The 23,498-nt window shown below is 47.6% G+C and overlaps 1 protein-coding gene across 1 annotated transcript; it reads left to right on the top strand.

The window, feature by feature from the left end:
* Window positions 1–23,230, top strand: CA1H13orf42 (chromosome A1 C13orf42 homolog). The gene is made up of 4 exons (XM_049647441.1): window positions 1–417; window positions 19,262–19,409; window positions 21,653–21,893; window positions 23,056–23,230. Exons 1-4 carry the CDS (start codon window positions 1–3, stop codon window positions 23,228–23,230), a joined length of 981 nt encoding a protein of 326 aa, XP_049503398.1.
* The last annotated feature ends 268 nt before the right edge of the window (window positions 23,231–23,498 follow it).

Here is a 23,498-nt window from a genome sequence, read left to right on the forward strand (position 1 = left end):
ATGCTCAGAAAGCTGCACTCCCTCTTTAACCCCGGCCCGCAGAGGAAGGCGGAGGTGGCCGAGAGTGCCTTCTACGACCGAGCCAGCCCCGCGGTGAGGCTGACCCTCAGCAGCTCCATGTACGTGGTGGGGGACCACGGGGAGACGTTCAGCGAGTCCTTAAAGAAATACAAAAGCACCGGCAGCATGGACACCAGCCTGTACTACCTGCAGCAGGAAGGGGACCGGGCGTGGCTGTACTCCCGCACCCAGGACTGTTTGCAGTATCTGCAGGAGCTGCTGGCCTTGCGGAAGAAGTACCTCTGCAGCCTCCAGGACCTGAAGCCGCAAGGCGCCCAGGGCGTCTCCTCTACCTCCTCCAAGTCTTCCAAGAGGGCGGAAAAGGCCCCTGGCCAGTCCACCTCCCAAGAAAGAAAGGTAAGTGCTGTTGAGATGTACACTCTGGATGAGAATTCATCCAAGAGCCTCGGGCGCGAGTTGGAACCTTGTCTCTCCGCCCCCATCCACACACAGCTTAACGAGTCTGCACATTCGGAGCAGTGCCTCAGTCATCCTGAGAGGCTTTGCCGCCACCTCCTCCAACTGGGGAAGGGTGGCTGGTCCCAAGCTGATTCTTTTCCGGGAGGAGGCGATGGGGAGGAGCAGTTAGCGGTATGGACAGAGCAGCCTGCGGGGAGGGCTTGGGCCTCGGTGCCAGGGGGTCCCGCGTTTGCATCGTGCCTCTGTCATTTACCGCCCGCTTTATGGACGAGAGAGCGCTCGCGTGGCCTCCAAAAATCCCCGGGGAAAAGTGACATCTTCATGAGACCTAGATGGTTTCCAATAACCAGGCGTTTGGCTGCATGGGAGCCAAGCAACTGGGGGACTTGTTCCACCTCCACCTTGGGCCCCGGGTGTGCTGGGGACTCAGGCACAGCCTCGAGGGCCCGTGACATCCAGGAGACTGCCTTGTTGGGCCCTGGAGGCTTCAGGCCCGGACACCCCATGCGGGAAATTAGTGCAAATAACTGGCAGTTATCTTGTTCGTACCTATTGTGGTCTTTGTACACATCATCTTTCTTGGAGCCATCTAGTAATTCTGGAAGGTCAGATGGGAGAAACTCCCATGTCACGGCAGAGCAAGCCGAGACTCGGTGACCTGCTCTGATAGGACCTCCAATTCATTAGGGGACTCATTCCTTCGTTCCTCAATTTTTTTCTTTTTTTTTTTCAAATGCCTGAGGTTTCAGGCTGTTTTAAGTTCCCATCAGTTGCTTCCCTGACGACTGCACTCTAAGGTGCTCAGAGCGGACCTGTCTTTCCCACGTCCGGTTTCCCCCCAGTGGGTCCTGTGAGCTGAGCAAGCCTCATTAACGCTGAATGACTGATGGGCCTGCTCCCAAATCCCTAGGGCTTGGCCTCGCCCGACCGGTTTCAACTGTCTGTATTTTGCCCCCAGGGTGGGCCGTTGAAATAACCACTTCAACTCCCAAAGTAGGTCAGTGTCCCAGTACCTAGCCTTCCGTTCCAGGACTGACCCTGTGGCCAGCCAGCTGCAGATTTGGGAGCCAGACACCCCTCCTTCGGGGTCACCTCCCATGACAGAAAGGGCTGCAGCGTGTTCTGGACTCCCTTCCAGCTTCGATACCCTGAGGGGTCTAGGCCCTGGTTAGATTCCCTCCAGGCACTGCATTTTCCTGAAGGGATGGGGTTCTCTCTTCCAGTTCAGCTGTCTGAAGATACAAGAAGGGCTGAGGGGCAGAGCCACCAGCTCTGGCCGAACGGGAACGGCTGTCAAGGGAATGACACGAAGCCTGGACTTCCTCAGGAGGTACCTCTTGCCATGGTGGAACCAGGAAAAAAAAAAAAAAAAAAAGTCTTAAACTGGCTCTGAAGGCAGTCAGCTAAAACTGAACGTTAGTTCTGAATGTACCGGCTGTGGGCCTGTTGGCCCCTCTGGGCCTCGGTTTCTGCAGCATACAAATGGAAACGAGAATATACCTTGTGGGGAAAAAGCAAGGGCCTGCCTGTGACAGACATAGGTGGTCCAGTGTTTACCAACTCTGAAATGCAAGGTGTGGGGGGCTTTTGAGCCACCTGCAGACAAGTGGTCTCCTTTGTGGCTCCTCAAGAAAGAGCTATATGCTGGGTGTGCCGGGGGAATAATGGTGCCGTCTCCGTGGCTAGCAAGTGTGGCCCGTGGCTGCCTGGCTCTGTGCGTGGCAGGGGCAGGGGCCCAGAGAGCTCCTTTCTTCCGGAATGTCATCACCTTCCTGCGTCGGTAGAAAACGCCTGCCGATGCTCGGGTTCAGGGCGAACACCGTTCGCTTCCCTGACTCCCTGCTGTGGGTGGACTTGTGTCTCCCCAAAATCGTGTGTTGAAATCCTGACCCCCCCCCCCCCAGGACCTCAGAAAGTAAACTTATTTCGAAATAGGCCGGTTACAGATGTAATTAGTTAGTTAGATTGATTGCAGGATTAGGGTGGGCCCCTAATCTGACACCACTGGGGTCCCTATAAGAAGGGGAAGTTGGGACCCACATGTGCACACGGAGACCCCCAGGCGAGGTCTGGAGTTGGCTGCCACAAGCCGAGGGCCCCCCAGAAGCTGGGTGGGACCTGGGAGTGCTTTCAAAGAGAGCCTTGCGCTGACAAGATCGTGGCCTCAGACTTCTGGCGTCCGGACTGAGACAATAAGTTTCTGTCGCTCTAAGTGGCCCGGCTAGTGGTACTTTGTTCTGACAGCCCTAGGAAAAGAGGCCAGCCCTCCATAGAACTAGCCGTTTCTCTTCTCCTCCATTAGTCTAAACACATCTGTGTTCTGGCATTTATCCCCTCCTGTGGCGGGTTAGCATGTGCGTCTCTGGGGGACGGCGGCAACCTTGGGGAGCTTAAGGAAGCGGACACGGGTTCTTCATCGTTTTTCTGTCCGCAGGGTGCAACAAGGAATGCTTCCTGGTCACTTAGGGATGCTTTGTAAACTTTAAGTCTGGTCTTCCGTGTGTAGATCCTGGAAGGGCTGGCCCCCACGTAGGGAGCGGGCAGTGCTCTCTGGGCATCACGGCACCACGCAGACTCCTCTCCCTCCCCACAGACACCAGCCCCTGGCCTTGGCCACAGAACTTAAGGTCCCCTGTCCAACTCTCTTTTCCGGAAAGATAACGGCTTTTAGGCTGTTCCATTTAAAACTCCCAGCAAGAAATATCGTTTAGGTATTGACCCAGTTGACTCAATAACAACCAAAACAAACATTTCATGAAATGCACGCATTCCTGTTCTCTGTTTGGTCCTCTGATTTTTTTCAAAACCTTCCATAGTCTTCTTGTCTGTTTTTGACTTTGGTCATGACACAGTCACTTGATTTCACAGGCTACTACAGGGTCAAGACCCACAGTTTCGGACACCCCAGAGTCAAGGCATTCCAGCAGGGCCTGTGGAAATGTCAACAATCTCTAAGGCGTGAGGCAGCAGGGTGCCAAATGGTCTGTGGTCCCAGCGCCTTGGAGATAAGAGAGACGGGATGTACCCACGTAGATAGATGGGAGGAGGAAGTGAGCACAGGCCAGAAGTGAGGCGAGCCTGGGGTGGGTGTGGAAGCCCCTCCTGGGTCCCTGCATGGGGGAGGTCGTGGCCAGGCTCTGTGACAATCTGCTCCTCCCTCAGAATAGATGATTACAAAAGTGAGCAAAACACACATTTTGCAACATTTTGAAATCAGAACAAAACCCCACATCTGAGGATTTTTGTGTCAGTCTTGGGTATGAGCTGTAGTTTGAGACTGACTGTGTAAATGTCCAAGTGTTAGAATTTCTGACACATGGGCACCTGGGTGGCTCAGCTGGTTGAGCGTCCGGCTTCAGCTCAGGTCATGATCTCATGGTTTGTGAGTTTGAGCCCCGCATCGGGCTCTGTGCTGATGGCTCAGAGCCTGGAGCCTGCTTCCGATTCTGTGACTCCCTCTCTCTCTGCCCCTAACCCACTCACATTCTGTCTCTGTCTCTCTCAAAAATAAATAAACATTAAAAAAAAAAAAAAAGAAAATAGATGTTCTTCCTGGGGCACCTGGGTGGCTCAGTTGGTTGAGCGTCCAACTTCGGCTCAGGTCATGATCTCACAGCTCAGGAGTTCAAGTCCCGCTTTGGGCTCTGTGCTGACAGCTCAGAGCCTGGACCCTGCTTTGGATTCTGTGTCTCCCTCCCTCTCTGCTCTACCCCCACTCACGGTCTCTCTCTCTCTCTCTCTCTCTCTCTCAAAAATAAATATAACATTAAAAAAAGAAGAATTTCCAACACAGTGCAAAATTCATGTGGCAGAAGGAGAGCCTATTTGAAATGGGTCCTGTCCTGGAACATAGAGTTTCTGAACCAGTAAGGTAAAGTCACTCAACCCCCTGCCCTGGGCACCTTGGGGGTTCCTGCCAGTGAAGACGAGTAGTGCCGATCTCCTCCCCACACCGCCCTCCTCCCCCACCACAGCTGCTCCTCTGCCACAGCCCAGGCACCATTAGGAACAAGCTGCAACTATTCCTGACTTCTAATCATCCTCTAAACCCAATATGTGGAGTATTAGCCCATTCTACAGGTGAGAAAATGGGCTCAGAGCCAGTAAGCGATTTATGTGAGGTCGTGCACCTGATGAAGAGAGAGCCAGGATTTAGACCCAGTGTGTGTGTGTCTGAGCTCACACTCTCGTCGATGTAGCCTCAGCGCCTCTCAATCAGAAAACATATTTTGAGCTTGTATAATATACATCGATGGGGGAGTGTGCACCTCAGGATGAGGTAAGCAGGTTTCTGTATCCTGCACGCCTGGGTCAAGGGGAGTCATCAGAGAGGAACCCGCGTCCTACTCCGCCTGGATTTTGTGCTAGGGTAAAGCTCTCTCATGGGAGCTGGATGGTTTAGTACTCCCTTGTCCAGGAGAAACCTCGGCCAGAAGCACGCCCAGAAGGCACGTATCAAGTTCTCTCCTCCCCACAATCCATGAGTCAAATTCCCCTCCATCTCCCTTCACCTTCCCTACACATGGCTACTTCTGAGTCCATTTTTATTCTTGGCCTCTGTAGCATTGAAATCCTGAGTTTGTAGTGCCTACTCTCGTACGAGGAAGAAAGCTGGGGAAACAGCGTGAGCACAGCTACAATGGGAACTTCACGATGGGACGGATGTGCCCTCAAATCATTTCAATAGAAATAGATTTTCATTCTTTCTAACTCATTCTACAAAGTATCTCAGGTGAGCCCCATACCAGCAGAAAGAGTAGCAGCAGAAACTGAAAAGTTGGGAGAGACTAAAACACCAACAGAAAATCAACATAAAAACTCAAAAGACTACGCAGATCGTACAGCTAACTCAGCGACTACAGATGAGCTTTAGATCTGGTTCTGCACCTCTTGGATGCTACAATAAAAAGAGAGCTGGACTCACTGAACAATTCTGAGAGGAACAATCATACCCTTTGGTTAGTGGAAAGGAGATTTTCCCCAGCTTTAAGTCCCCAAATTGTTCATATGGGACCTGATGAGAAAACCATGTGTGATGTGGTTTGTAATACCCTCAATCGTATTTACATAGCAACTCATCAACAGACGTGTCCATCCTTCCTTCCTTCCTTCCTTCTTTCTTCCTTCCTTCCTCCCTTTTCTTTTTCTTTCTTTCTTCTTTCTTTCTTTCTTTCTTTCTTTCTTTCTTTCTTTCTTTCTCTCTCTCTCTCTCTCTCTCTCTCTCTCTCTCTCTCTCTCTTTCTTTCTTTCTTTCCTTCCTTCCTTCCTTCCTTCCATTCTCCATCAATACATATTGTTGTCAGGAACAGGGTGTGTGCCAGGAACTGTTGTAAATACAGGTGAGCAAGTCAAAGTCCCTGTCCTCATGGGTGGTCACTCTTGTGGGAAAGCTAAGGCACTAAACCAGTGCACCTGTTTCTGGTGGTGACTCCTCGGAGCCCCTGCTGTGACAGCCCTGTGCTGCATCTTAGTGAGGGTCCAGAGAATGGCACCTGGGTACCTAAGTTCTGCCCGTCCCTTTTGGACCCCGCAGAGAATTCAGATGCCAGAGGTGTAGGTGAACCCCACGCCCTCCCAAAGATCTTTGTCCAAATCCTCTGAAGACGTGGAGCACTCACAAGAGAAGAAGGTTTGCAAAAAGTAAAAAGGTGTCCTGTTGTATTTCTTGCTATTTTTCCCTCTCATATCCGCATCCCTGAAAGTGAGTTGCTCCCCTCGCACTCTGTTTTGGGGTCTTGCCTGGGACATGACTGGCCTCTGCCTCTGTGTTTCTCCCCTCCCCTGGTTCTCTAGGAAATTTCTTCCAGCTGCTGGGAGGGGCTCTGGGTTATTTGACTTCTCTCTTTCCACTCCTCATAAAAACCACTTCTCTCAGCTTGGATTTATTTTTTGAAATAATAGCTTTAATTTACATACCATGAAACTCACCCTTTAAAGTGCACTACTGAGTGGTTGTTAGTACATTCGGAGTTGTGCAACCCATCGCCACTAATTCTAGAACATTTCATCACCCATTTCGGCTTTTTGTGTGTGTGGGCGGCAAAATAAACATAATATTTACCATTTTCAACATGGCACTTCTTGGCACCTTAAGTGAATGCTTTTTAGTGTCCTGATTATGAGTAACGAAGTGTATTGCAATTAATGAATTCTTAAGAAATTGACTGTTTCTCTTTGGATGATTTTATGTAAATTTCTTTTAAAGAGAGATGTGGGCACCTTTCAAATTGCTAATTGTCAGACAATAACCAGAGTTCTTCACACTAGTTTTTCATGAATTTCTCCAAATGATTGTTTCTACAAGCCCATAATAATTCACCCAGAAGACTATTAAGCCTGAGTTAATATATTTCTTAGAACACTTTATGAAATATATCAGTAGTACACCAGAAAATGAATCCATTAAGAGGTCAGGGAGGCTCTAAAAAGACTTCATTTAGGAATCAGGAGAATGCTTTTATACAAGGTCTGACAATTATTTCTTTATTTCTTTAAAAGATAAAAGCCTTTTCTCGTAGAATAAACTTTAGAAAGCTTTACCACGTTAGCCATGTTTTCAGTGTAGAATTCACTGGCAATGAAGCACATTCACAGTGTTGTGTAGCCTGCAACTCTCTATCCCCAGAACTTTTCCGTCATCCAAACAGAGAGTCTCTACCCAAGAAACGATAACTCTCCATTTTCCTGCTCCTCCCACTCCTGGTAAGCCCTATTCTACTTCCTGTTTCTCTGGCTACTCCTACTCTAAACATCCCGTATAAATGGAATCATACGGTATCTGTCCTCCTGTGCCTGGCTTCTGTCGTTCAGCATGTTTCCAAGTTTCATCCATGTTGCTGCATGTGTCAGAACTGCCTTCCTTTTGGACAGCGGAGGAGCCTGGGTTTTGATGGGTGGTGAAGAGGGACAGCTTGAGAGTAGGCTAACTCTGACCAGAGTGCTTGTTAGCATTTGGGGTCCTCACTGAGGACAGCTCCCCACACCGTTAGGGCCAGATAAACAGGGAAACAGCAGGCATCCTTCCCTGTATGAGAACTGGGCCATGTTGGATCCCAGTCTAGGTGGAGCACAGAGAAGAGCTCAGGGAGGCTGGCCACACACTCTAGGCTGGCCCAAGGAGGCCATTGGGGGTAGGTTGCAGTGCCCCATGGAACACTGCCCAGATGATTTGGGCTGGACATTTTCTGAAGCCAGGAATGTCAGTCCCCCACCACGGCCAGAAGAAATGTTATTAATTCTCCTGTGGATCATTTAGTTCTGAGCAGCTTGGATTCCTGATGTGTCTGCCTTGACGAACTGGCTGCAAATGCACACCCGTCCCTGCACCCTACCTCACCCTCCCTACCTCACCCCAGCCAAAGAAATTCGTCTGCTACAATGGTTTGAAAAGAGCCAATGGAATTCTAGAGAATGACTGCCCAAAGTGATTGATGTTTATTTAAAGTAGTTTTATTCTGGCAATAGTTTGTTTTCAGAATCAATTTTCTATTGAGGCCATGCAATCCTGCCTCATCAAATAAGACCATGTCAACTTTTGACCACGTCAAATAGAAGATTTTTTTCTCCTCTATGGCAGGAGGAGCTGAATCCAATTCATCTAAAAAGACTCCAAGTCACCCGTGTATAATATGTCTGTATAATTTCATATGGGATAGAAAGCAGGTTCTAGATCGGTTTTCACACCTCTAGGGATTATTTTTCAGATCTGTGGGGGAGACTTTATGCAAACGGTGATATTAATATGCAGGTTTTCTGTGAGCATCAGTTACTGGGAAAGTCTCTATCACTTGGCCTAAGTCTGGTTTGCAGATTTGAAAGGCACTACTAATTCGATATGAGCTGCAAAGAATATTCTATTTTGCTTGGCAGAGCTCTCCACAAGATGACAAACAGTATAACAATGATTGATAACAAAGCGTATAATTCCTGTAGCCCCTCTCAGTCAGACCACAAGACGGGTAATTACATTCCCCAACCTATTTTCCAGGCACGTGCTGTTTGCTCAGCCCAGAAATAATAACTTCCTCCTCCTTTTTTCCTCTCCAACCACACCTTGTACACCTGGCTACCTTCTTGTCTTTCAACAGCAGAGAAAGCACTTCCCCAGGAAGCCATTTCTCACATCCATAATCTAAGACAGTGGATTTCCCCTCCTCCTGTGTCTGACCCGCATCTCAACACATAGCACTCAGCCCCCAGCACTCAGCACTCAGTACCCAGCACTGTAATTGTCTGTTCATTGGCTATTTCTGCTACTGGCCATGAGCTCACTGAGTGGGGCCACTGTGTCTTGTTTACCTTTTAATCTCCAACCTCCTGCACGGCTCGAAGCACGTAGGGGACATTCAATAAAGCAACAACCCGAGAAACTCCGACTGTAGTTTAAGAAGGTTTAAGAACGAAGTTGTTACAAAATTCGGTGGCGGATCTAGAAAAGTAGTTGTTCTGTTGCTTTTGCCGAGTGCAAATGTATCTCTTATTTTTAGAGGCGTAGAATATAGTTTGAACATATTCATGTGGAATCATATCCTAATAACGAAAACATCCACTGTGTAATGGGTCAGAGTTCACCATCAAAAGGACACTTTGGGCAAACTTTAAAAAAAAAAAGTTTGGATGATAAGATTATATTTGCTCATTAGATGAAATTTATAAAATGCAGAAGAGTGTAAGGAATACAATAAAAACAACTTGGAATCTTATTTAGAGTTAGTCACTATACAATGTTTAGGTAGATTTTCTTCCAATCATTTATTTCCTGTATATTTGCCCATATGTATATTAGGGCTGTCTGCTAAAACAAAGGATGCTTATTTAAATTTGAATTTAAGATAAGTGATGGAGTTTTTTTTTTTTTTTTTTTTTTTAGTATAATTATGTCCATGCAATATTTGGTACATATTTATACTAAAAAATTATTCATTATTTATATGTGAAATTGAAATTTAATTGCTGTCCTATAGTTTTGTTTTGCTTTTGTTTTTGTTTTTTTTGAGAGAGAGCAAGAGTGTGAGTGGGAGAGGGGCGGAGAGGAAGAGGGAGAGAGAGAGAATCCCAAGCGGGCTCCACGCTGTCAGTGAGGAGCCTGATGTGGGGCTCGAGCCCACAAACTGTGAGATCATGAACTGAGCCGCAACCAAGAGTTGAACACTTAACTGACTGGGCCACCCAGGCTCCCCTGCTGTTCTATATTTTTATTTGCCAAATGTGACAACCCTAATGTATGTGTATGTATGAATTTACTAAATTTCATTATGCCATATACTTCTTAATAATCTCCTTTTAGTTAACATTGCATTTTGTGGATTCTTTCCCTCTCATTGAGTGTTTCTGATTATTTCATTTATTTGAGAGAGACAGAGACAGCATGAGTGGGGGAGGGGCCGAGAGAGAAGGAGAGAGGATCCCAAGCAGGCTCTGTGCTGTCAGCACAGAGCCCAAGGCGGGGCTTGAACCCACGAAGACGAGAGATCATGACCTGAGCCAGAACCAAGAGTCAGATGCTTAACCGACTGAGCCACCCAGGCGCCCCGGTAGTTCCATTTTTAAAAACCCAACTCTTCTGTCAATCAGCAATGTATTTTGACATGAAGGGGGAAGTGAGAATCCACCCTGAATTTTCCCCAAATGGCAAAGTTGCCCAACACCGTTTATTGACAAGTCCATCCCTTCTCCCACTGGATTGTAATGGCTCACTGGCTGCACGTGTATGCTTTGTACTATGCGTCAAGGTTATTAGTTCAGTTTAATCAGGCGTCTAACTGTTTTATAATTGTGAGCCAATTTTTTCGCTCCGTGTTTTGTTCAAGTGGATTGATCACTTAGATGACATGTAAGGTGAGCGGCTACCAGGTATTGGCAAAAGAAACAATGGTCTAAAGATGAAAAAGCAGTGAGGAAAAAGACCAAGCCTATGAGCCCGTGAGCCTACAATCTCCAATGTCAAAGGCAGAAGATGTGAGGCTACACTTCCAAAATGATTGCAATGTGTGGTTATGATAGGTAATGCCAAAGTTGAGTTACACTAGACTTGGTGACGAACTTTTTCCTGCTTTTTATCTCTTTGGGCTGACTTTCTCAGCTCTCTTGTCTGCTTTGCCAATTTTTTTCCTCCAGCTCAGGCAAGTGTGCCATTTAGCTTATCTGTTGAAAACATGTATGTGGGTATATGTATGTATGTAATTACATTTCAATGATTATACCTTTTTTTCATGTTGCTTTTTCTTTGCTTCTCAAAGCTTCAGTTATGTGTCATAAACACCCATTCTTTCTTTACAACCTGCCTCGATTATGGGTACACACTTCCTTAGGTGTTGGTGGAATATAAAAGGGATAAGGTAAGTATCACTTTGGACTTGGTCTTAAATATCCATTCCAAGGATTACAGAAGGCAGAGAAGATGTGTAAGAGATTTTAGGGTTTGGTCTCAAAAGCTTATTATTATTATTATTATTATTATTATTGGTAATGTTAAGTTGCTTGTGGATAAACTTGAGCTGTTTTGTATTTAATTTCACCCAGCTGAATGGCCCGAGGAAAAATGATCTCTCCAATCCAGACTAGTGCCCCATTTGATCCTGGAAATTTCATTGTGATATACTGACATCCGTATTCCCAGGTATTATATGCTCAAGAGAGTATTATCAGTACTCCACAAAAATAAGGAGTACGGAGTTCTTAAAATTTGCCAGTTGAATCCTAAAGGACACATTAGTAACATGCAAACTGATTCAAGAATGCAAACATTAGGTAATGGCACGTATGTGGCAGCATATATTCGTTCACTCAGTGAATAATTACTACCCTGTGCCAAGCACTGAAATAGGTACTCAGCATTCATAGGTGAAAAGGCAGTCTGTCTGCCCGGACACAGCCCAGGGTCTCAGGCTGCAGTCCTCACCATCATTGTCTGAACCACACTGGTGTGTTGACGTTCCTTGGCAGAGAAACAGGTAGAATTTCAGTCAGAATGGTGGGAGTTGTGTATATCCCGCAACCTATCTCATGTGGGCAGTGGCTGGTGGAGAGCATCTGTCCCGAGAGTCTTACCTGTGAGTGTTAATTGCCAAAGCATTGCCAAAGACGAGGTTAAAGATCACCGGCCTAGTGTGCTACCGAGGACATAACCCAACGTGCTGCAGTGGACTATCCACACCAGACGGGACATGTGCATAGACAGGCTATGCCTAGGTCCGTCTGCCAAAGGGAGCTGGCCCTCCTGAGGACGTGAGGGGGACACGCAAACAAGTGAGAAGAAGGTAGATGTTTAGTGGAGGCCCTCTTGGCTTTGGGTGGGTTTAGAATGTCCCCCGACTCTAACCTCTGACAAACGATTGTTGTTTACAACTGGAAGTTCAATTAGTAGAATCCAGACCTCTTGTAGACAAGAACTGAGAGGTCCCAGAAGAAAAATAACAAATTGGAGAAACCCAGGTACCCAGATGGCAGATGAAACCAGGCAGGGTGGCAGCTGATACGAAATGCAGAAAAAATATAAACTGCACTGGGGGACTCAGAAGTTAAATGAGACCTGCCGTGGAGTTTGGTTTGGGAAAATGCCAAGGGCTCTATCTGGGAAAAGTAATCTGAGACCCGGGCCTGGTGTGAGGGGGCCGTGGTTCAGGGAGGCTTGGAAAGTGATAACCCCAAGGCCGCTGGAGGTGGAAGGTGAAAGGCAAATGGGAATGGAGTCGGCAATGCAATCCGGATGCTTTCACACCGGGTTCCTTCTCCCTGGGGCTGCTGTGGGGCTGAGAGCGAAGGAACATGAGCCCTGCGAACTGGGGCCTAAGCAGGTGCAATAGGAAACCGTTCCAAAGAGGTAGTTAAGAAATTCTGGGCTAGAGGGGTGCCTGGGTGGTTCAGTCGGTTGAGTGTCTGACTTTGGCTCAGGTCTGATCTCACCGTTCATGGGTGTGAGCCCCGCGTCGGGCTGTGTGCTGACAGCTCGGGGCCTGGAGCCTGCTTTGGATTCTGTGTCTCCCTCTCTCTCTGCCCCTCCCCCGCTCCCACTCTGTGTCTCTCTTTCTCTCTCAAAAATAGATAAACATTAAAAAAAAATTCTGGGCTAGAAAAAAGGTCAAGACTGGGAGCGAAGCAATCCTTTTGTACCTGGCCTTTCAAGTTCAGAGAGGGAACAGTAACTATATTGCATCTCACCCAGGGGTGCTGACGATTCATGGCCCATTTTGTACAACTACCTCCTCATAAAGTAGATTTTGCTGCGATATCAGTCTGCAGCTTGAACCCTGCACCTCAGTTGTTGCCACTCTTGTGCCAGAGACCAAGAGAATGTGATAGTAGAGGTGGAAAGAGGCCTCTTTAGAGGCCTCTAGTAGAGGCCCATGGAAGCTGTGGGAAGGCAAAAACGAACAGCCAGAATCGGTCTGGGCTTAAACCAGGACTCGAAAAGGCCCAGGGAGTCCAGACTTGGAGCTTAGCCTTGGTGCTCAGAAAACTCACTGCAGCCTTCATTTGGAGACATGTAAAAGTGTGCTTTCCAAGGTACACCAGGAACTCTGTGGACCAAATCCTGTGTAACTGGCTTGCCAGGTCACTCGCTGCTTACCATGCTCTCCAGAAGGCACAGACACAGAGAGCTGAGTGCTTGCAGTCAGAAGCCTACCCCAAGCTGGGGTATTATTGGCAAAATGCAAAATGACATATGCATATGGCACTACCTTGAACAGCAAAAGATGACGAAGAAGCCAAGGATCTGACAACAGGAGACCGTGGTTTCTTTTGATGGTGGGTCTGCACACTGGAGCCCTAGGTAGTCTACCAGGGATGAGGAGGGTCTCTGTCTACTGCTGGGAAGGCATCCTCAGGACACAACGAGTGAAGAAAGCGATGTTTACAGAGGTATGGTGTGGGCTACCTTTTGTTTTTTTGAAAACAGTGGGTAAACACAAGTATAAATTCACATTTGCTCACATTTTCAGAAACAATGGAGGGAGAAACAAGAAACGTGGCATAGACGCAACATGAAGTGTAGCGGAGGGTGAATGGCAAACATTAAACCCAGGAAGCAAACAAAGTTGCAGGAATACAAGGAGAGGGAATGCCTCCCCAGGAGGTGATTTTAGGTCAGGTTTGGGGACTGGGGGGGAAAGGTAGATGTTGGGTAGACCCCTGTGGGGGATGTTGTATACTCCCTGCTGGCACGGGAGCAGAGGGCAGATGGAGTTCCTCTACTTGGCCCTCTGTGTGCGGAGGACACAGATGAACCTGGGCCCTGAAATCCAGGGCTTCTGTCCTCTTTCTTCGATGACCTGTGTTCTATCCCTTGGAGTCCTGTCCCTTGTGTCCTTGTCTTGACAGAGGCATTCCTGCCGGCTCTTGCAGAGCCAGGGTGCAAGACTGGCACGTAAGATTTCTATCCTAAATAAGACCATGGGGTGGGGATTCATGGGTGCTCTTGTTCCGTCCCTGATGCCGGGACTGCCATCGAGTGGTGGGTCTCAACTGCTGTGTATTAGAATCACTTGATTGTCTGAACTAACTGGTCTGGGAAAGGGCCAGGTACAGGCATTCTTTAAGAGCACCCAGGAGATTCCAATGTCCAACTGGAATTGGGCTCATCTGTTATGGAACCACCCCGACAGGGGTGAGGGAGGGGTGTACCATCACCGTCTCCCAGGCCAGTCTCTCAGACCCATTCCAGGGATGCTGCTTTCACTTGCAGGGACGGAAGACAGGGCTAAGGAAGGAAGGAAGGAAATCAATTATTTATTCATTTGTATTTATTTTATGCTCCTGATTTATTCCATGAAGGGTTTGGGGGTAACTGCTGAAGGCAGTTGGGGCAAGTGGGAGAAGCTGTCCTTTAGCATGAGACTTGGTCACACAGGTCTGTACGCGTCAGCCACAGATAATGTCACCAATGTCTCATTCTCCGGACACTGCAGGATCCAGAAGCTCTTTGAACAGAAGCAAGTTTTATAACGGCGGTGCATTGGATGGCCCGGCAAAGACCCCAGAAGGGGGACCTGAAAGAGCAGACCCTCCAGTGCTGGCCGAAGAGCGTATTTGTTAGGCATATTTGCCCCCGGAAGGCAATCACTCCTCAGCCTGGTAGAAAGGGCAAGGCATGGGAAGGAGACCTCAGTCTCAAATCCTAAAGCTTGAGGCTTTGGAACCAGGCAATAGAGTTGAATATTGGGAATGAACCACACGTGTGGAGGTAAAAGGGCCCCCGTCCACTAGTTTTGATGGACAGAAAGCACAGAGGCTAAGGTGGTAGTGATTTATTTCTTAATTTGTAAATGTGATCCTCGAAGGACAATATGTGACAAGATTCTGGGGATGTCCAAGAGGCCACAGTCAAGGACACATATCAACATAACTAATGGTGGTGATCTCATTGGTTGCTGAGCCTTTGTTAGTTAAGACACCAAAGCGGACTCTTTTCTAAACTCTTTAGTAAATGAAAGCAGCTGATCCAGGTGGCTCTGAGCTGCTGGCCAAAGTCTACTTCCTGGAGACACTGCGGAATGAAGAGTTTAGATCATATTGCAGGGTGACCCCCCATGAAAAAAGAATGCAATGTTCACATGTAAGGCTGAGACACTTGCATTAAGCCAAACACTGATGGAAGTTGCTGCCAGAGATTCAGAGGCGCCCTCTCCGTGGGTTCTGAGATACCAAGACCTACAGACCTTGCACTCCTATTAAATACTATTTATCCTTCCTTTTGGGGTTTGGTTCAGATTGTGTGGCTTTCTCCATTCATCGTTTCTCACTCTTTCAGTTCACAAAAAAAATCTCTAAAATGATATGTGTTGTAGAAGAATTAGGTTCGGGATGAGGACCATAGAGCCTAGAGGAGAGAACTGTCCAGGAGAGGGGCGGTCTACCTGGAGAATGAGCTGACCCGGCCAGTCCTGATCGATGAATAGGAACCAGCTCGGTGAAATATTCAAGGCCAAGAGACCAGTAAGAAGAAACACAGACAGGACAAGAATATTGACTTGCCATCAGAGATGAGCCCTCCTGTCACCGGCCTGCAGGAAGGGTGCACAGTGATGTGGCCTGCTGGGCTCATACAGACTGCCAACCAGCCCTTCAAGTTTTAGTCCTGCGCTCCACCCCCAAGCCTTGGTGAACCTGGTGTTGCCAAGTCTGGTGCATTTCCCATTCCCAAGGGTCAAATCGTACCCTTTTTAGGTGCTTGCCTGACCCATGATGTTCTGGAGGGCTGGTCCCTTTGCTCTTTTACATTAGCTCCCCCCTTCAGTTGCTTGGCAACTGCCAGAAGCTTTTAAAAATCTCTCTTTCCCCAATGGCCCTCTCTTCTTCTCTTTGTCATTAGGGGTTTCTTCTTCCCACTCTCCCTTCTTTCACTTCAGTGGGCTTGCTGAAGGGGGAGGAATAAGGACATGTGGATAGTTGTCCACTTTTAACAGAGAAGATTCAGGTCTATGTTGTGCTTCTTCAAAATTTTCCCAAAGAAAGCACCTTACAAATATAAAAGGAAAAACTCCTTCTATTTAAAAATGTTTTCTAGTACTACAAAATGCATCCATTTTACCAACATGTATTTGTACATACAGGTGTCATTATTTTATTTCCCAACATTCTAGTCTGTAATTTAATCCTATTCACTTTTAATACCATCCTCTCTTTAAAAATGCCCACGTATAGCACAATAACAGATGCATATATCAATGGCACAGAATAGAGACTCCAAAAATAAACCCATGGTCATATGGTCAATTAATCTATGATGAAGGAGGCAAGACCACACAATGGAGAAAAGACAGTCTCTTCAATAAATGTTGGTGGGAAAACTGGACAGCGACATGAAAAGGACAAAACTGGACCACTTTCTAACACTGTACACAAAAATGAGCTCAAAATGGATTAAAGACCGAAATGTGAGACCTGAAAGCATAAAAACCCTAGAAGAGAGCACAGATAGTAATTTCTCTGACATTGGCTGTAACAACATTTTTCTAGATATATGTTCTAAGGCAATGGAAACAAAAGCAAAAATCAACTTTAAGATAAAAACTTTTTGCAGTCATGAATTTAAAGAAAGACTAGTCTGGGGGTACCTGGATGGCTCAAGGGTTAAGCATCCAACTTTGGCTCAGATCACGATGTCAGGGTTCGTGGGTTCAAGTCCTGCATTGGGCTCTGTGCTAACAGCTTGGAGCCTGGAGCCTGCTTGGGATTCTGTGTCTCCCTCTCTCTCTGCCCCTCCCCTGCCTGCTCCTGCTCTCTCTCTCTCTCTCCCTCAACATAAATAAACGTTTAAAAAAAGAAAAAAAAAAAACCTTCGCACAGCAAAGGAAACCATCAACAAAACAAAAAGACAACCTACTGAATGGGAGAAGATATTTGCAAGTGATATGTCTAATAAATTGTTAATATCCAAAATGTACAAAGAAATTATACAACTCAATACCAAAAAAAAAAAAAACAAAACAAAAAACAAACCCAAACAATCCAATTAAAAAATGGGCAGAGGACACAAATAGACATTTTACCAAAGAAGATATACAGATGGCCAACAGACACATGAAAAGATGTCTAGCATCACTCATCATCAAGGAAATGCAAATCAAAACTACAATGAGATACCACCTTACACTTGTCAGAATGGCTAGAATCAAAAGGACAAGAAACAACAAGGGTTGGCCACGATGTAAAGAAAAAGAAACTCTTGGACCCTGCTGGTAGAAAGGTAAATTAGAATAGCCAATATGGACAACAGTATGGAGGTTCCTCAAAAAATTAAAAAGTACTATACGGCCCAACAATTTCACCACTGGGTATTTATCCAAAGAAAATGAAAACACTAATTTGAGAAGATATATGCACCCTGGTGTTTATTCCAGCGTTATTTACAATAGCCAAATTATGGAAGCAATCCAAGTATCCATCAATAGATGAATGGATAAGGAAGCTGTGGTATGTGTGTGCACACGCTCATGTGCATGCACACACACACGCACACACACACACTGGAATATTACATGGCCACAAAAAGATGAGATTGTGTCACTTGAGACAACATGGATGGACCGAGAGGGTATTATGCTAAGTGAATAAGTCAGACTGAAAGAGACAAATACTATATGATTCCACTAATATGTAGAATTAAAAAAAAAAAGAAAACAAATGAACAAACAAAAAGCAGACTGAGACCTAGAAATACAGAGAAAAAAACTGAAGGTTGGCAGAGGAAAAGGATGGGGCTGGTGGGCAAAATGAATGAAAGAGAATGGGGGACACAGGCTTCCAGTTCTGGAATGAGTAAGTCATGGCAATAAAAGGCACAGCACAGGAACACAGTCAATGATAATAGTGTAATAGTGATGTAGGGGGGACAGATTGTAGGTACACTTGTGTGAGCATAACATAATGTATAAACTTGTCAAATCACTATGTTGTACACCTGAAACTAATGTAACATTGTGTGTCGACTATACTCAAATAAAACAAAAATAAATAAAAATGTTCACCTAAAATAACTCTACACATGGTGAAAACAGCTCAGGTTAACATATATTGTCCCTTTTGTCCCCCTCTCTGAGTTTTCTTATTTCCTAAATTCCTCAGACAGCTCATAAGTTCACATGCTGATTCTGTGCCTTTCATTGTGAGTTCTCCATGGAGGTCCGCCATGGTGCTTGAATTTCCATGTTGGTCCTTGGAGGTTGTGAAGATGATGGTGATGAACCAGATCATGAAGAAGAACAAATCAGGACAGAGCCTGGAACCCAGTTAGACATTCAGTAGACTTCTTTTCTTTTTTTAAAATATTTTTTTTACATTTTATTTATTTTTAGGAGAGAGAGAGAGACAGAGAGACAGAGATAGACATAACACAAGTGGGGGAGAGGCAGAGAGAGAGGGAGACACAGAATCTGAAGCAGGTTCCAGGCTCTGAGCTGTCGTCACAGAACCCGATACAGGGCGTGAACCCACGAACCACGAGATCATGACCTGAACCAAAGTCAGACACTTTAACTGACTGAGCCATCCAGGTGCCCCTCAGTAGACTTCTTTTAAACTCTGTATTTTATTATGTCTTACACTTTTTTTTACTGTTTATTTTTTAAAGAGAGGGAGAGCGTAAGTGGGGGAGGGGCAGAGAGAGAGAGAGAGAGAGACAGACAGACAGACAGACAGAATCCGAAGCAGGCTCCAGGCTCTGAGCTGTCAGCACAAGACCCCCATGCAGGGCTCAAACTCAGGAGCTGTGAGATCATGACCTGAGCCGAAGTTGGAGGCTTAACCGACTGAGCCACCCAGGCACCTCTATTCCATATACTTTCCAAAGAATCATGCTAATTGCTTTTCAATTTATTCCATGACGAGTCCAAATTTGGCCACTTTAGGTACTGACAACTCTTTTAGAGCATTTCCAGTACATCTCGCCCTTTCTTTCCTACTGCGAACGTCTCATCGCCTTCCGAAGGAGCTGCACGATCCCCTGTTTATCAGCAGGGGAAAAGGCCAAAGGAAGACTAAGTATTTTGCCTCCAGGTCAGTAACAGTCCCTGAGCAAGAAAGAGGTAGATCTTCTTATTTGTCTCTCTTTGAGGTAACTGGACATCCACTGACCTACGGCAATCGTGGAGCAGGGAAATCCACCTTCCCCTTCACAGCACACTTACTCAAATTTACGTTTTAAGTTCTGCAAATTCATAACTTCACATACATTTAGTTTCAGCAGCACGGAATTCTTTTCGGCGGTTGTGGCTTGCTTGCGTGTGGGTGCTCAGAGGCTGGCTCAGGCTACTTTCTCTCTCCTGCCCTTCACCTCTAGCAGAAAGCAACCGCAAAGAAATACTCCCAGTTCAGCGCGGATGTGGCGGAGGCCATGGCCTTCTTTGATTCCATCATTGCGGAGCTGGATACAGAGAAGCGGCCGCGGGCTGCCGAGGCGGACCCTCCCAATGAGGATGTGGACTTTGACGGTGAGTGCTGGCCGGGGGTGGGGGGGTGGTGAGGAGGGGAGGATGGACTGGGGGTGGGTGACGGCGGGGGGGGGGGGGGGGGGGGGGGGGCTCTGGAGTGGGCTAGAAGATGAGCTACCAGGAATCTCACCTCCCCCTAGAGGGAAACTCGCACCTGCACTCTGTAGCCCAGCCTGGGGCTCGCTCTTCTCCTCGGGGCCCCTTGCTTTAGTTGTGCCAGAGGCCAGCACCCAGCCTACCCCTACAACACTCGCAGCCATATTTGGACAAAAACCCCTTCCGGCAGTCCACTGGCCCCAACTGCGACAAATGAGTCAAGAAAGGGATTGGAGGGGCGCCTGGGTGGCTCAGGCAGTTAAGTGCCCGACTTCGGCTCAGGTCATGATCTCGCGGTTTGTGGGTTCGAGCCCCGCGTCGGGCTCTGTGCCGACAGCTCAGGGCCTGGAGCCTGCTTCGGATTCCGTGTCTCCCTCTCTCTCTGCCCCTCCCCCACCAGCACTCTGTCTCCCTCTCTCTCAAAAGTGAATAAACATTAAAAAAATTTTTTTTTAAACATAAAAAGTAAAATCTTTAAAGGAAAGGGATTGGAGGGGGAGGTGGTGTTATATGGGTGTAAAGACAGAGTTTTGGCGTTGTAAGGCGAAGGACTGGGCAGCTGTCCCTCAAAAATGAGTATATTCCACGTCACTGCACTGCACGCCCAAAGACGGCTCAGATGGCAAATTTTATGTTATGTGTATTTCACTACAGTTTTTGTTTTAAGAGAAGAAAAAGAAACGGAGAAACTGTTTAAAAAACTGTCGACTCTGCCTGAGCGAGTTTGGCAGTGTCCACACTGGGCTGACTGATCCTTCATCTGGTTTGTCCCCGCTTCACCCAGCACCCCCTCTGACGCCCTCGGGGTCAGCACTCTGTGAGGACGCGCAGGGCAGGACAGGGCCAGGGAGCCTGCCTAGGCCAGCCTGGGTCTTTGGAGAGAGAGTGAAGTGAGGGCCGTCCTTGCCAACGTCTGTCACTCACTGGCTGTCTCCTGGTGGAAAGCAAACGATTCAATCACATTCGTGAGTTCAGCCTGCTTTTAAATTCCATTACTTAACGGTCTGTTTCTTTTTAAGTTTATTGTATTTTGAGAGATAGCACATGCAGAGGAGGGGCAGAGAGAGAGGGAGAGAGAATCTGCACTGATGGTGCGGAGCCTGATGCAGGGCTCCAGCTCATGAACCGCGAGATCATGACCTGAGCTGGAACCAAGAGTCAGACGCTTAATCGACTGAGCCACCCAGGCGCCCTGACTGTCAGCTTCTTTAATCTTTGACTTGCCCTCCCTGGTGTAAGTGATGGCAATTTTTTTTCAGGGGTTCCTGGCCCCCGTTACTGAGGTGCTAGCTTTTGGTGCCCATACTAAGCAATGCTTGAGCTTTTTATCTAATGCTCAGAAGACTGGATTCTTGTGGTTTGCCAATGCTCTGGGCTCAAAAGACCTACATCTGTGAGATTCAGGTTCTCATTGGGTTTGGTGGGATTTCACAGAAGGTTAGTCCCACCTCCCCCGCAGGCTCACTGTGCCCTGCAGGCTAATCTGCCCACCTTCCTCCTGGACTGCAGCCCCTCGGTCCCTGACGGAGGCCAGCCCTCCTCTTGGGAGTTGGACCTGGAAACCCAGGACACTGGCGAAAGAACAGCAAAATCCACTGAGGATGCAAATGTTACCTTCCACGATTTTTGAATGAAAAGGACATTATGGTTTTCTCTCATAACAATAGCCCTATACGTTCATTGTTAATCTAATGAATCAAATGATACACCAAAATACAAAGAAAGGAAAGAATATGGTCTGCAATACTACCACCCAGAGATAATAACCACTGTTAAACTTTGGTCTATGTCTTTCCTTTCCAAAAGGTTTTAAACATACACACACGCATATACACACACGCTCACTTAATTAAAAACAATAGGACCTCTGCTATTTTGTCATCTGTTCTTTTCACTTAACCATTTATAATACATCAGGGGTTGTCTTTCCATGTCAGTAAACATACATCTATGTCTTTATTTTTAATGGACACATAAATATCCCACCATATCCCTACCCTATCATTACAGGGTCAGATCATCCCCCTCTCACTTGCCTTTCCCAGCCTTTCTAAGAATCTGCTGTTGTAATATAAGCGTTTGTTGTGGCTTCTCAGCCTGGTTCACCCTCTCTTGCTCCTTCCCGGGCCCCTGCTTGTCTCTTCCAGTGGCCACCAGCTCCCGGGAGCACAGCTTGCATTCCAACTGGATCCTGCGGGCACCACGCCGGCACTCTGAGGACATTGCTGGGCACACTGTGCACGTGACAGATAGCCAGTTTCGAAGGAGCGTGGAGCGCAGGACCTTCGGCACTCAGAGGAGGCTCGAGAGGCACCCCATTTACTTGCCCAAGGCTGTGGAAGGGGCATTCAACACCTTGAAATTTAAGCCCAAAGCCTGCAAAAAAGAGTAAGTACTTGGACCAAATGGTATAACTAAGATGTTTTCGTGTCCTCCAGACTCCTGGGGTGGTTCTTCAGGTGCCTTGAGTCCCTGTCCTATTTACCAAAAATTATTCTTACAGATTTTGGGGGAAGGAGATCTTGGCTAAAGATCTTTTTTTTCCCTGCTAGGGCTGCCTGGGTGGCTCAGTCGGTTGAGCGTTCAACTTCAGCTCGGGTCATGATCTCACGGTTCGTGAGTTCGAGCCCCGCATTGTGTTGTCAGCATAGAGCCCGCTTCGTGTTCTCTGTCCCCTTCTCTCTCTACCCTTCCTCCACTCGTGCGCTCTCTCTCACTCAAAAATAAATAAACGTTAAGAGTATTAAAAGATGTTTTCTCCTAGTCTATACGTAAACTCCAGCCTGGTTCACTGCTGTCTCCTCCCTGTGACTTCAGCTCTGGATCTGCCGGCCTTGCCTCTGGCCTACCTGGCCCACATGCTTTGTGACACCCTCTTTCACTGTTGCCCCCCAGGGCCACGGACACCCTGTGTGCTACGAATTTTTTATGAGAGTTTGGGGTTGAGGAGGGCAAAGCGCCAAGAGGGAACCAACACCAGACTAACCAGACGCCCCTGCCTTGGAAAGGCGTTGACCTGACTTAGCTGGAGAACTTCTTGCTGGCCGGGCTCCCCCTGGCCGCTTCGCCACCATCTCTCGGCCTCTTTCCCTCCAGATCCAACTCTCCCGAGACGAGTTCCCATGTTTAGCCTCCAAATTCCTGTGACCTACTCATTTGGAGCAGTCAGTGCTCTCTAGCTCTGGCCACTGCCGCCCATGCTGCAGGGACCACACCTTTCACAGCAGAAGGGGGTCTATCTGGGTTCGGGTTTGTACAAGAGCCATTCAACTCTGATGGATTCAGAGCTTTTCTAAATAGCACTTTCCGCCCATAATAATGGACTATGTAATGGACGTACTGAAACCAGGGCTCATCATCCAATCATCCGTCCTTCCCCTTCAAGGCCAGTCTGGGGTCCAGCCCCCATGATGATACCGCTTTGTCCGCCACAAGGCCCAGCCCTGGGGGGCATCTGATGGTCTCCGTTGGAATAGTGGATCAAAGCATGCCTTCTCTGTGCAGCCGGCCAAGCCAGACTTAAACCCTCTGCCTCATTCCTCCCTTCCAGCCTGGGGAGCCCCAGACAGATCCTCCTCAACTTCTCAGGAGAAGACACGGAATGGGATGCGGAGCTCTTTGGCCTGGAGTCCCTGGTGTCTCCGGGGGAGGACTACCACGAGACAGAGAACCCCAAAGGGCAGTGGCTGCTTCGAGAGAAGCTGTGGGAGCGGACAGTGCCCTGAGGCCCTTCAGGCCATTCAGCTTGACTCAGGCTGGGTCCCTGAGAAGGTGGCTACTTTCAGGGCAGCACAGGTGTTTGGCAGAATCAAAAATGGAAGTCGGAACAAAGTCAAGCCCACGAGCCCATCAGCACTGCCCACCGGTGCCCGATTAGTGCCAAACACACGCGCGGTCTCCCAGAGAACCTGCCTTAGGAGACTCTGGAGCCGGGCTTTCCCGGCATGGCAGGTTGGCAGGTAGTTACAGCTCGGCGGGTCTCCCAGCAGGGAG

The sequence above is a fragment of the Panthera uncia genome, assembly GCF_023721935.1.
Source record: "Panthera uncia isolate 11264 chromosome A1 unlocalized genomic scaffold, Puncia_PCG_1.0 HiC_scaffold_16, whole genome shotgun sequence".
NCBI lineage: Eukaryota > Metazoa > Chordata > Mammalia > Carnivora > Felidae > Panthera > Panthera uncia.

Excerpts from the sequence above, each read along its gene's own strand:
- CA1H13orf42 (XM_049647441.1), top strand. The coding sequence starts at position 1 with ATGCTCAGAAAGCTGCACTCCCTCTTTAACCCCGGCCCGCAGAGGAAG. Across the intron at positions 418-19,261 it reads CCACCTCCCAAGAAAGAAAG|AAAGCAACCGCAAAGAAATA; the intron begins GTAAGTGCTGTT and ends CACCTCTAGCAG. Across the intron at positions 21,894-23,055 it reads CCCAAAGCCTGCAAAAAAGA|CCTGGGGAGCCCCAGACAGA; the intron begins GTAAGTACTTGG and ends CCTCCCTTCCAG.